The following is a 15,122-nucleotide window of genomic DNA, read 5'->3' as shown; positions in this document are numbered from 1 at the left end:
CACTGTTTACGTTTTGGTCACTTTGCTCAAAGGAACTGCTTTTATTGCCCACATTAAATCTATGACACCACCTTTCCTTTTATTTGTCTCAGCCTTTTTGGAGACAAATCCAGTGTAACTGCATTCAGTTAATGGGGAAGAAGAAGAAGAAGATGATGATGATGGTGTGATTGCTGTAACAAGCTGCATCACTGGCAGTGTGTGCTCTCATGTTCCTCAGCTCCAGGTTCTGCTTCATCATCTCCCCTGAATCATACAGAGTCACACAGGCTGATACATGTACCACAATGTGAACACACACACACACACACACACACAGCAGCAGCTCTCCTTCAAGAGCCAAATGCGCATACAAGATGGTTTACAAGAGGAGATTGAGAGAGGATGGAGAGAGAGAGCGGGAGGGTGTTGAGCAAGCCCCCATCGATCTAAGAGAGAGAGAGAGAAGGGGGTGGAAGAAAGCCCAGCGCCTGCCTGCATCTTTATCCCAGCACCCCACACACACACACACACACATCTTCCGCACCCCACCCCACACACACTCCCTCTCTCTCTCCCTCTCTCTCTCTCACTGTGTTTCTCTCTGATGCTGACAGGAGGTGAGGCGCTCTTTCTCCCCCCCCTCCCTCGTCGTCATCTCGGGGAAACCGGGACCAGAGGAAAGTGCAGAGAGACCAACGGACGGCCAAGAGACGCATCCAGAAACCAAGACTGTGCGCAGTAAACGCTTCGAGAGACGCAGCAACTTCCAGCGGCAGCGTGCTCGGTGCGGTCTGCGCGGAGCTCTGGAGCTGCCGGGACCAGAGAGGTAGGATGATGCTCAACCTGCTGCTACTGCATGCATGCAATCAGGGGGACATTTAACAACAAACATTCACGTGTACTTTGGTTGCATGTATACAGGGTTCGTGCACGTGCATCCCGCAGCGTCACAGGCTGCGCACTGTTGCGAGGAAAAAGCGTCTGCAGTGTGTCACTGTGTTTATGTTGAGCTCAGCTGAAAGGTCGCCATAACACCGTATATAGATACTAATGGTGGCGCGTGGCGCGCGGCGCGTGCGTGACGTACTTGAGTTCTTTTTTCCAAGTGTGGGGTTTGTATTCGCTTCATCATGTGGTGCGTTTCAGTGACAGGTTGTTTGGCAAACAAAAGATGGAAGTTCGGTGCAATGTGGTGGATTTACTTCACATAGTTGGTCTGATCTAGTGGTGCTCTGTGTCCGTGCTGCAGTTTCATACTGTGTGTGTGTGTGTGTGTGTGTCACTGACTTGTTAGATTCTGATGAGTTGAAGATGGGCTATTCCCATGAAAAAAGGGCACATAAAACAAAGTCATTACCAAATTGCTCATGCATGTAAGTAAATATGCACAGTTTGTTTTGTTTATAAACTTCAGAACAACTTTTAAATATCCTGTTAATAGTTAGAATAATACTATCTAGCAAATGGCCTGCCATGACTGTAAGGTGGAGTCAGGCCGAGGAATCATCACCAAGTCATAGTCAGTGCTGTATTTTTAATTGTCAGTTCGTCAAACTTTGTTAGAATCAGCAATATACTTTTTTTCCCGACATGTGCACATGAGTTCCTTTCCCACCTGAGACACTTGAATAACAAGGACAGCGTGATAAGTTGGTGTTACAGGAGTTAAGAGTCTTTTCCAACAAACCTCAACATTGTTTGAACCACTTGACAAACCAAACACAACTCATTCCCCTTACTTCCTGGTTGTGAGACGTTCAGCTCATGGTCTTCATCAGCAGTCATGAACCTACAGAAGCACCAAATAAGACACACCTGGTAACCCAACAATAACACACCTGATTCAAATATCAGCTCGTCATCATCATCACCGAGCTCTGCTAAAGCCTGATAACGACCCTTTGATTGGAATCAGGTGCGTTGGAGCAGGCCCACATCTAAAACAAAGGCATTTTTCATGATTAGTGTTGCCAGAGATTTGAGATTCTGATGTCATGACTACCACATGCAGTGTCAGCACCAGTTCACATTTAAAAAAACAAACAAACAAACAAAACAGAAATAGCTATGGATAATAACTGTGTCATCAAGGTTGTAATATTAGGACAAGTGTGAACATGCGGGAAGGTTGAGAGTAAGCAGAGACTGCATCTTCCTCCACTGTTTACCTGAACTGTTTTATAACCTCCGTGTGGTATTTGGCTCAAATTGACCTGCTTCACTAAAATAAAATTTAATACAAGCAGGATGTCTTCCAACCTGGAGCTCAGTGACATTGGTTAATTGAATTGAGTTCCTAAATGTTACGATACACACACATATTTATGTCCTTCATACAAAGCTCTATAGACACAGACAGACACAGACTCTTGCTGTCTCTCTCTCTCCATACAAGAATATTTCATGATACAAGGATAAAACAGAAACATGAATGTGGAAGTGAATGTGAAAATGAGCTTGCAGTAGAAGGAAAATCAAGTTTGTGAGTTGGTTGCCGTGCATGCACTTTAGAGGCTACAGGTCTTGTAAGGCCATGTCCATTCCTGGAATCCATCCACTCTATTGTCGGGCAAGGAATTAGCCTCTGAGAACATGGTCATTATTTTAGGGGTTGGAATGCAGACAGCACATGGAATAAACAATAAACAGTACAACACTAGAATCAATATCACCATTGAGTGGAAAAGGTTAAAACACCAGGAAAGGCTAATGTACGATCATTTGTGGGAACATCTACATCTCTTACTATCTGTAGAAATCTGATGACAAGGTTCTCTTATTATATGCAGATTACTTATACCATGGGGTCACTGGTCACTCTGGGTTAGGGTTAGTCCACCTTGTGTAGTTAGCAGTTATGACAACACAATTTTAATTAGCATTTCTTTGTCCTCTCACACATCGTGAAAAGTGGTACAGCGGCCCACTCAGCGCGCCACTGCAGCCTTACATGGACACGCACACTTGCGGTTCTAAGTTTAACTGCTTCATCAAAGCACCGGCAGCCAAAAACACTCACACATGCTCTGTGGCTGCAATGGAGAGTGAGTCTGTGAAACAGAACACAATGTCAGAATGGAGAGTTTGGATTTCATGAGGTAGGGAGGGAGGGAGGGATATGGCTGTAAACAGAGAGGGATGGAGAGATGAGGAAAAGGAGGATGGAACGAAGAAGAGAAGAAAGCAAGAGGATCGCATATAACCCATGTGCAGTGAGCTCAGCAGTAACCCCGGGGAAATTCAGTAGCACAGCAGAGTTACTTTGCTTTTTTGATTTTGATTTGATGAATATTCATGATCAGGCAGTTAGAGGGAGGGAGTCTGGTTCATGGCATAATTTTGACGTGTTGCTGCTGCAGTTTATATAAAGGGGTGTTGCTTAGAAAGAGAGTCTTGCCTGAGTAGCCAAAGACTGTAGCTTGAAATGTGTGTGGTTATGTAGGGTGATGGGTTCTTTATGTTATGATACACTGGAGTAAGTCAATCCCACTTAAATATCTCCAACTAATATCTATGTATTCATTTTCTGCTGCTAATCAAAGACTATGTCCAGACATTATTCTCCCACACTGTGTCCTCCAGCTCATACTTGAGGTGATGTAAAAAAAATAGACCAAATACCTCTTATTGTAACCCTCGTGCTCTTAGTTTCCAAAATACCTTCATACGAGGTAGTCGATGCCTAAACCTTGTCCTTTTAACATGAATAGCAGTAGTTCTACTCTGATCTCCTTCAGGGGATTTTACTGTGTAAGGTGAGCTCAGCTCCCCTGCACAAAAGTTCAAGATAAAAGGTAAAGGTTGTACCCTTAAACCAAAGGCTTTACCTTAGTTCCCTCCTCACCTTGACATTCCAGTACAACATTTGTATCACTCCTGACACTTCACATTCAACTGACTGACAAGACACGTGTCTTATATTCAAGAACCTAACCTGAAGTGAGCAATCATCATCCAGCATTTCCAATTTATACCACACCATCTTGGTCTATTTAGCCTCAATCCTGTTGCTCCACACTTGGATTTAAACTGCCTTAACAGGCCCAGCAATTCACTGCATCGGTGCAGCATTCACAGTAATGCGGCGTTGGGAGGTGCTGGACGAAGTGGCCTGAGAGAGGCTCAAGCTGCTACTCCTGCGACCTGACCTTGGATAAGCAGTGGGAGATGGGTGGATGGATAGACAATATATTATAAGTCCCAATACATCTTGGTCTATTTAGTCTCAATCCTGTTGCAAATCCTGTTGTTTCACTTGGATTTAAACTGCTTTAACAGGCACAGCAACTGCTTACTGATGGCTGTATTCAGACTGCACTGTATATGTTGTTGTATCAACCTACAGACATTACAAGGACTTTCATTTACTAAAAAATAACAACAATTCTTAACCCTAATCTTCACCAGTTTCTCAGAAATTAGGTTCTGCCTCATCAGGACCACTGAAACTATAACTCGTGTGTTTATGGTTCCGGATTTAGTTAATTTACTAAATGTTTATTTAGTAAATTTAATTTAATTTGATGTTTACCTGGCACACTGCCCTACACTGCATCTACTTATCATGACCTTTTTGAATCTTGCACCTGACAAATACTCCATATTACAAAAAAATAACACTAATCATTTACAAAAAACAAACAAACAATATCTACCAAACCTGCTCTAAAACCGAATTGAAATTAAAACTATTGAAAAATCCAAAACTACAGTACTATAACTTTGGTCTCCATGAGGACTGGAGGTCCTGACAAGGTCAGTGTTTATGCAACAAAGGCCCTATAAAGGTAAACAAAAACACACACATGAGGTATTTTATATAATTCTGTTTTATTGTATTTCTTGCCCTTCTTAATATCCTCATCTTTTATATTTTTGGTGCTTCTTCCATCCTTCCTCACCTGCTTTCTACCTTCCTTGCCTCCTTCCTCCAATGTATTTCTTTACTTCTTGTCCTTTTCATTCCTGATCTTGCTCAACTCCCTCCTCTTCCCCTTTTCGTCCCTCATACCCTTCCTGCTTTTTTCACCCTCTCCCTCCTTACGGCAACCTTGACAACATTGAGAGGTACAGCAGGAAATAGAGTGACATGAAAAGTATTTGTGCACAGTTGTGGAGGTTGTATTTGCTGTACTAAGACTGACTTTCACACAGAAAATCATGTTTCCTGCTGTTTATTTTGTTTTAAACCATGACAACCAACTTACATTTCATTTAATTCCAATGGAACCACAATAACCAAATATTGGGTTGTCAAAGTCATCAGATGTGTTTGTGTGGTCATTTGTGAAGCTTGTCAGCTTCTCCAACACACCTGATTCCAATACTCATCATCAAGCTCAGCGAAAGCCAGATAACGAGCCATTCATTTGAATCAGGTGTGTTGGAGCAGGGCAACATCTAAAACATGCAGGGATTGGGAAACACTGGTTTTAAAGGATTTGGAGTTGTCTTTACCTTGCCAGCTCTATACTTTGCTCTCCAGGTTAAATCAAGATCTCATCCCTCACAAAATGTGTAAGTTGTGTACCTTTCCAAGTGACAGTGGCCATTGCTTGCTGGCACTACTGGAGGTGCTGTGCACATTTATAACAATCACATGGAAAGGCAGTTAAAAAGAAAATGTAGAAACTGCACATGAGGTTTTGTTGTGTTAATCACCTTTGTTACGACTCAGTAATTTGATTCCTTGCTCTCATTGATTTGGTGCGAACCAATTTTTTATTTAAACCTGTCAATATTAACCAGATACAGTAGTTAAGAAGTCATTTTCCACCTGGGTGAAAAATAGTATTTTGCTGCACTATGGGGCCAAAGTTTTTGATCATGGTGTGGTGAGTGGAATGTCTGTTTGTACAACAGCATCCCAGTACACCTGAAAATCAACAAGTAAATAAATATAATAATAATATTAATATTACAGCACTCTTGCCGTAGCCGGGTTTTGCGACCCAGTCGGAACAAGGGCCATTCTGCATGGAGTTTGCATGTTCGGGGGCCGAGTTGGGGATTAGGCCAATTCGGTGTGATTGTAAGAGTGGATGTTTTTTTTTCTCTGTATGTGGCCCTGTGATGGACTGGTGAACTGTCCAGGGTGTACCCTGCCTATTGCCCTATGTCTAATAATACTTTATAATGATGCTGTTATGGTATTACCTGTGACTATCCTTCAACATTCATATTTTGTCTCTTTTCTGCCCAAACACGTATCTCATTTTCTGTCTTTCAGGTGGCTGTAAGCCTCCATCCCTTTGCTCTTGGTCAAACATGGAGTTCCCAGATGATTTCCTTCTGGCCGAGCTGGACCACCTGCAGCTTTACAATGACTCACTCTTCCAGGACAACTTCACAGGGGCATACAACGAGACTGACGCATTACTGCCAACAGGGGTGAAAGTCACCATCGTGGTCGTCTATATGATCGTTTGCGTCATTGGCCTGGTGGGAAACTTTCTGGTCATGTATGTCATCATAAGGTAAGAACGGGTTTTGGGGGAAACGGATGAAATTGTGAGATTGTTTAGTAACAACACATTAGTTCCAGTCGAGGAATGATGAAATGACCATGGAATGACCACTGTTTCTATGGCAATCCAAACTCCTTAGATGAAATGCTTGATGTTATTATCACACTGTCACTGCATCAGTCAAAGGTTCCTTCCCTTGCATCTCAACATTTAATGGTGTATGACATCTCTGCAGTAAAATGTCTAACAAAAAAAAAACAAAAAAAAAAACAAGATTATAAATGCATGTTTAGTGTACTTTTATTTTCCAACACTTTCGTATTTATCTTTAAGGTAAATGAGCTTTTCATTCTGGTCACCGATTAATTTCCCATCACTGATGTTGTGAAATTACCATGGATGCATTACAGAACTGTGACTGAATTTAATAAGCACCAGAAGAGGCAACAACTCTCCTCCATACTCCCCTACAACTCTTCTGTGAGGGAGTTAGCTGCATGACTACCTATTACTTTAATGTCTACCGTAAAGCACCGGGCCCATGTACAACCACATTCCCACTCTACTTTATGTGACAGCTATAACATCTGGGGCAAACAGCCTATACAATTTCAATGGCATCTGTAGATGACTAATCTTGTCAGTCATTTGAGCCATTTGACACAAAAATGGCCAACATTTTCTGATAACTATGTATCCAATTACTGTAACTTGAATATCTGTGTAGTCTTGATGTAATAGCCGCTTACTTCTCCAGTGTTTGCAATGTGACCAGGCATACCAAAATGCTTCACAGGACATGAGTATGTGTACCTCATCAGCCACTCAAGTAATGGGAAAAAAAGGTATAAATGACCTATTTAAGGTATAAATGTTTAAGGTGTCTTAAGCAGAAAACTTGTCTGTGTGTAATGAAGATATTTTTATTCAAAGCCCAGCAGATGACTGTCTGGTCATGTAGGGGTCATCCCTAGTGCCTGTCTTGTCTCGCTGAAACAAGCGTTAGTGGTAGACAACATGGCTGATGTGTTGGTGGAGTTAGTGTCTGTGTGCAGTTGGGATTAGGCTCAGTGGGCAGCTGCTGTCTACTCATGTACGCCATATTGAACCAGTAGAGTGTGCATGTGATTGTGATTGTGCTAGTATTTGCTGTACTTTTGTGTGTATTTAAGTTTACTACATGTTTGAGTTTGATAATTCTAGCCATCTCGTCATGATATTGCCATTGTATTTTGGAACTAGCACTGCTCAGGGGGCATATTATGACCTATAGTCGTGTAAACACAATAATGATTGAAGCTCTTGGCAAATGGCGAGACAACTACCTTCTGGTGCGTTCATGGTTTAATACTTGTCTGCTCAAAACACACATCACACTGTATCAAGCAAGCTGTGCAACACATGGCTGACTTTCACTTTCAGACTGTGTTGGTGTGATTCTTGCTGTAATGTCCACCAAAATTAGTTTTTGAATGACCATCAACAAGTGACTGTGATAAAATCATGAGGTATGATGTACATATATGCATATATATATATATATATATATATATATATATATATATATATATATATATATATATATACATATATATAGCCTATATAATGCATATAGAAATGAAAACAGCCCACTTAATAATATACATATATAATACATACATATATATGTATATATATATATATATATATATATATATATATATATATATATATATATATATATACATATACTTTATTAATCCCTTGGGGGAAATTCTCTCTCTGCATTTAACCCGTCCTCACTGAGCATGGCCCGGGTGTCTGGGAGCAATGGGGGTTGGGTACCTTGCTCAGGGGAACCCAAGCCCTTTGACCTGGTGAGGACTCAAACCGGCAACCCTCCGGTTACAAGCCAAGTTATCCCTTACCCTAACCATAACCTGAAAAACAATCCAAATCTTAGCCCCAAACATAACCAGTTGTTTAGAAACAAGGTTCAGCCTCATTGGGAACAAGGTCGGTGTTAATGCCGGAAGAGATCTGAACACTCACACACACAGGTGTTGAATCATTTTACCCTCCTGTTAAGTGGTGCCAGCTCTCTGTAAAAACGACCACCCCTGACAATTTGCCCTTATCAGTGGTGTCAGAAGGCAGCAGCACCCGTCATTTCACTGTGTCAGGTTGAATGAAAGGGCTGATTGCACAAGATGGCAGACCACAACACTTGCCATCATCAAATGTGGTTGAGAAGAGTGCAGGTCTGGTTTGATCTATGGCAAAGGCTCAAAGGTGAATATTTGTAATTGTATTGGATCCGTGTCTGACATGGCTCCTGAGCTTTACTAAATCCTACAATTGCTTTAAAGCATGAAGAACATATTTTTTGTGTCATACAAAGCGATGGAGCAACAGTCAAATCTCTTTATACTCATGTTTCTCAATGAGAGTGCACCCATGTGTGTGTTTATGGCATTTGTTTGTGCATGTGTGTGAGAGGATGTGTGTGTGTGTGTGTGTGTGTTATTAGAAACATTATCAGGAATCCACATATTTTTCCCATTATGGTGATAAAACAGCTGAAGCCACTGCAACACCATGTCCTTTTGCCACATGTTTTCTCGACTCATCAAACAGCTTCAGAGAGATTATCTCTCCTAAACTATTGGGCAATGTCATGATTTAAGTGTTAAATTGTGAGCCAAATTCAGCTCTTTGTTTTGTTCACTGACCTTTCACCTTTCCCTATTTCATTTTACTTCCACAGAAGTAATGTCTCATCAAGTGTGCTTTAAAAATACGTCCCTCTGAAATCTTATGTCGAACACATATGAAAGCTCTATCACAGCTATTGCAACACTGTTCAAATCCGTCAGACTCCATTTACAAAAAAATCATTCATCTGTGTCATTTTCATGACAGTGGTAGAAGAAATATTTGACAGAAAATACTTTAGAAAATCAAACAATCTTTGAGGCAAAAAGAATCATTATTTCTGAATCATTTTAGTCTGGGATCATTGACCAGAGTGACGTAACAACTGTTTTCTGGTTACCAAAAGGCCTGTCTACTTAGAGTGGATATTCCTCTTTTTATGTTCTCAGGCATCTTTTTGGACAAATTGTTAAATAATCAACAACCAATTTGCACTTGCAGAACGATTCCAAATCATAGCTTTAAAATCACCATTACAAAGGAAGTGATCAGAATTGAAACGATTTATTAAGACTTAAAGAATGCAGCTCACTTGAGTTGGCATCAAGGAACGCTTGAGTTGGCGTCAAGGCAATGGGTTGTGGGTAATTTACCTACGATAGACTGACTCATATCTTATCCAATCCAACTTTATTTATAAAGCACTTTAAAAAACAGCTGAAACAAAGTGCTGTACATCAGAGATAAGCAGTTCATGGTGAACTGCCCAATCAATGTATCCATGCACTGGAAAGGGTTTTAATAATTTAAATGAAGCGTGGTGGACCAGATGTGACATTTTCAAGTTAAGTGTCATCATGAATAAACATATAAAAGAATAAATATTTATTTATGTTTATTAGTATTTATTATTTATTAATAATCACCCAAAATCAACAGGGAAGAGCTGAGAATGTTTGTGATGCAGATGTGCACTCTCTCCATCTCTCTCTCACACTAAAACCGACAACCACTAAAAACAAGCAGAATTTAAGTAAAGCAACACATTTTTTACAGTCTGTCTATAGCCTTTGAACCCTGGCAGTGTTGAATGAGCAAAGGTTTAGCCATTAGCGTCTCAAGCCAATAGGAGGCCAGGGCACAAATGACATAAATTTACTACAGCTGATTGTAATGTTTTTCTGTCTTACTAAAATTCTCATTGGGAGTGTTAGTTGACTTCTTTACTGAGGTGCATGTTGACTTTTTTTATCATAAAAAAAGTACTTTTTTTCATCAGTGCTCCAACTGTTAGTCATCATTATCTATAGAATACTATACTTAAACACAGACGCACACTTGTTTACATACTTTATTTGAGTGATTGGAGATACACATGACGATGAGCCAGTTGATTCCTCTTTAACCCATTGCCTGGTGTTATGAACTCTTCATTTGATCTCTTAGAACTGATGCTAAGGGGGGGATGATGCCCTAAATGTAGATCAGTATGTTGTCATGGAAACAGAACCAATTTCCTTCAGAAAAATTCCTCTAGGCAGCCCTTTTTCCTCCAAAAAAAAGAAGATACTACTGCTTCGACTGAGCAGCTTCACAAAGCTTTTGCGTCTGTCTGCCTTCCTGTCTTACGGTTGCTCTCCGCTGAATTCAACAATATTTTGTTCCCTCCCTGTGGTTTGTCTTCTTGATTTTGTGCCTGTAGCACTAAACAGATGCTCATATGAGTCCCTGCTAATGGCTGTTGCTGCAATAAGATGCAAACGTACCTGCACTGCAGTGCTCTGCCACCAAAAGTTAAAATCCATTTTCTCCCCACTGTTCTCTGAAGGCAGCAAGAACTGAACACATGCTAAGCTTGCAGCGCTGTCGGGAAATGAGCTCATAAAGCAAGTCTGGGCAAACGAAAACCACTCTGAGACTCTGAGAAACATCTCAGAGTCTATCCAGACAGACATCCAAGGTGAAACGATGCTGCTGGACGACAGCTTTCATTTAGTGAACGAGTAACGACAATTTACAAACAAAACACAAACTCTCAGGGAGCACATTTAAATGTATGAACACAAGCAAATAAAAGCAAGCTCCAACACAACAAAACAAGACAACTAATATCACTAATAATAATACAGACTGACAATAACAAATGAGCAGTTAAGGAGTATTATTATTGTTATTATTGTTATGATGATTGTTATTCTGTGTCTTCTATACATGTGCTGTGTAGGAATATGGAAAGGAATAAATATGAAGACATGGTGGGTCTTCTTTTAGTCTGGGTTTTCTTTGACCTTAAGCTCAGTGAGAAATTAAACCAGCATTTTTATGAAAAAAAACCAGTAGGTCGTTCTAGGTCAGATTTGTGTTCCAGAGATTTGTGAAAAATGGATTCTCTAATGTACCTCGTCACTCAGTTAACTGAATCTCTGATGGTAAACAGACCGCTGGACCTTTTTTTTTATTATGAAAAGAGATCTATTCTATTCAGAAGGCCGAGATCGGAGCCATGTTTGTTCCTTTTTAGTGAGAATAGTTTGCAGCCAATGGGAACAGAGGTGGAAAAACAGAGGATCAGGGTCAGTCAACAGAAATGCAGGTGGGGGCACAGAGACAAAACGATGCAAATAAAGGAAACGGAATGAAACGAAAGCGAGAAGGTGAAAGAGAGACGGAACATTCAGTATCATGTTTGTGCGTCTGTGTGTGTTTGTGTGTATGTGTTCTTGAATGTGTGGCTTTGTGAGGACCAAAAATCGTATATCAACCATAAGGACATTTTGGCTGGTCCTCATTTCTTGTGAGGGCTTTTTGGGGGTTTAAGACCTGGTTTTAGGGTTAGGGTTAAGGTTGGGGTAAGGGGATAGGGACTGCATTATGTCTATGTCATCGTCAAAGACATTTATCCGTTTTTTTACAGTTCAAGAATGGAAAAAAAAGCCTCTGTAGTATCCTATGATTATATCAACCCCAGGGTTGGTGAAAGATGGGCAACAGAAAGATGGGTGTGTCTGTGTGCTTTCCACTCAGAGATTCTCCAGATATACAGTATGGTACCTATATACCTGAAACAACTGTCTTTTCTCTTGCCATCACTTGACATAAACTGCCAGTGAGTGTATATCTGCTTGTTGCAGTGTCATAGCAAAAATAAAGGGAGCTGCTTTCCAGCGATACAGCTATCTCATTTGGATCCTTGACAGAAAGACATAGGGAGAAGGACAGAGATGATGCTGTCCTGTCACATCTGCTAGTCCTTGACCCCGTGACCCGAATTGGGATTGATGATGGTGGTGTGTGTATTTGTGTGTGCGGTGGGAGGGCTTCCTGTGTATGTTCATCCTTGGTGAAATTGAGCTGAAAAGAACCAATTTAACAGAAGTGAAAGCATTCGCCACAGCTACAAGCTTTCATGTGAGCGTGTGTGTGTGTGTCTTCAGGACCTTTTTCAAGCATAAACACCAGTTGCCAAAACCCAGTCCTAATGAGACAGATCCTCATTTCTGAGGAACTGGTGATTTGAATTGTGGTGAGGTTAGGGTTAGGTATTTACTAGTGATGGTTAAGGTTGGTTAGGTGGTCCAAATGAACAGAACTCATTGCCGCCGTGTCCTAAGAGGAATTGCTGCGTGAACCTGCGTGTGTGTGTGTGTGTGTGTGTGTGTGTGCCACAGGCTAATGACTCTGCCTAATGACCACGGTGAATTATGAGGCCATTTACTTTGCACTACAAATGAATCCCTCATACAGAGAACAGAGGGTATCTGCATATATGTGTGTGCGTGTGCATGCGTGTGTTTGTGGTTACAGACACCAAATATAGCTGGTTGTCACATGACGTGTCTCCATGACACAGAAACACAGAGTCTTTTGCATATTTCCACAGCATGCACACTCATTACATCCTCGTTAACTTTTCTTTTTTCCTTTCTTGCTTTCCTCGTGTATATCTCTATTGTAAAAACTTCATATTTTTTTATAGATGTTCATGTTAAAATGTCTGATGCGGTTGCTATTTCATCATATCTCATATTTGGGATAATCCCAGCTGTAACGTCTACAAATACACTCTGAATTACATGTACAGTGCAGTAGTACGACGGAGTATTGTGGCCACATTGAGGATAAAAAAAAAATGACAGACTTCGAGAATAAAGGCGTAAATTTACGAGATTGAAGTCGTAAATTTACGAGTATAAAGTCGTAATATTCGAACCTGTTGTTTTAGAAGAGGGTTTTGTGGAATTGTACTTTAGAATGGAGATACTTGTGGCACATCAGCATCACATTGTCATAAGTATCAGGACTTATGCAAAAAATGCATCTTCTCCACAGAAATAACCAGGCGGACTTGGAGGAAATTGTTGCTTATGTGGAGGGGGAAATAGCTGGAACTGGTGGATATGGATATGGTTTTGTGGTTTCTCAAGAAACTGACTGATAATTAAGATTTTCGATCCAGAAGGAGTCGAGGTCCGGCGACCATGGCGTCTCCAATGCCGGCAGTACACCTGAAGTGACCCCAACGCCTTATGGCATATGGATTCATAATGATAAACTAGAGAAACCCTGCAGTGGACCAGTTTCAGCTCCACAAAAGAAGCAATTTCCTCCAAGTCTGTCTGGTTCTTTCTGCGGAAAAGATGTGTTTTCTTGCTCTCAATAGTGCACTAGTGCTCACCATAGTGTTTGCAGGTGTAGCATATTGTAGTATATAGTGATAGAGAGCAGTTCCTGTCTTACCTGAATTATAAAATATGGGCCAAAAATATGGGTTCACTCGCTGCTGCGATCACATCATCGTAACTTAAAACATCACTGATGATTGCATCAACATGTCATGCTTCAGCAAAAGCCCCTTCTCCATTTTCTCTATTACTTTTGATGGATGTGTGGAGGCAATCTGTGCTGACATTCAAGGCCACACGCGATCACACTGAGGGTTACGCCCACATCGTAACACTGTTATTCGACTGTTCTCGAGTTTAACTGAAAATTACCAGCCTCGTTTTTTTTTTCTATTTTAGAGAAGTGAGAAGTCAGCCTGAAATGTGTGATTCAAGGGACAGTTACTTTTCTCGAGGGAGGTGATGTGATTAAACTGAGCCACGAGGCAGATTGAAACAGATATATGATCCAGCTGGTGAATATAAGGCTAAAAGAAGGTTCTTTTAAATCAAAGCAAAGTCTGCGTCCCACAGCTCATTTTTGTCAAACTGTGTCTGGTGTATGAACGCACCAGACAGTTGATGGTCGACCTTTATATCCTTGACTGTGACAAGATGATGACAGATTCATAAATGAGATGGAGTCAAACTAAAAAAAACAACAACACCCTAATGAGCGATATAGATTGCAGGCAGTCTGTGCCAGTCCTGTGAGGTAACCACCAGACCCTGTGAAGAAAATGTGAATTTCGCCTCACTTTGCTTGATTTTAAAAAATATACTTTGATTGTCAGAGATGTGCTTCACGATTTTCACGTAATTCAATGTGAATAACCTCCACGCCACAAAGAACTTTTTGCTCTCCTCTCATTTTCATTCATATTTTATGATAAGTTACTGCATATTTTTCCTTCGCTTAATATTTAATGTGTTGCAGTCAGCTTATCAAGTTGAAGCTGTCATGAACTCACTAATATACTTTATATCTTTATGAAATGGAGGGATGAGTGTCAGGATAGCATTTTCTGCCAATACAAAATTGTCCTTGGTTCAGCTGAACTGTAATCAAATTTAACTTATCTTTGACTTGGTGTATTAACATTTATGGACTGTTTGCGTTGTCATAATGCAGCGATGAACATGGCACTTTGCTGTGTCTGCTCTCTTTCTGGTGATGTGTGAATGTCTCTGTGGGACCTGCTGGCTTTTCAATGGTACATTTGACTGACTTGTTCCTGTACTGATATTCGATATCAACCTAATTATAGCTATAAGTGTCTAAAATGTTCTAAATTGTACAGTTGCAATTACTCAAATTATTCTTGTTAGAATTTAGCACAGATGTGTCTTTGTCTATAGATCTTTTTGATCATGCCTT

The 15,122-nt window shown here is 40.6% G+C and overlaps 1 protein-coding gene across 1 annotated transcript in view; it reads left to right on the top strand.

Moving 5' to 3' along the window:
• Positions 1–576: 576 nt before the first annotated feature.
• The window catches only part of oprl1 (opiate receptor-like 1), a 55,487-nt gene continuing 40,941 nt past the window's right edge, over positions 577–15,122 (top strand). The window contains exons 1-2 of the mRNA XM_044039165.1: positions 577–808; positions 6,212–6,458. Of these exons, the coding sequence (XP_043895100.1) occupies positions 6,250–6,458 (209 nt within the window). The 5' untranslated portion in view covers positions 577–808; positions 6,212–6,249. The remainder of the gene's footprint in view (positions 809–6,211; positions 6,459–15,122) is intronic.

The sequence above is a fragment of the Solea senegalensis genome, linkage group LG11 (genome assembly GCF_019176455.1).
Source record: "Solea senegalensis isolate Sse05_10M linkage group LG11, IFAPA_SoseM_1, whole genome shotgun sequence".
In the NCBI taxonomy this organism is placed as follows: Eukaryota; Metazoa; Chordata; class Actinopteri; order Pleuronectiformes; family Soleidae; genus Solea; species Solea senegalensis.
The sequence above is the reverse complement of the archived record's forward strand: the minus strand, read 5'-3'. Positions and strand labels throughout refer to the sequence as shown.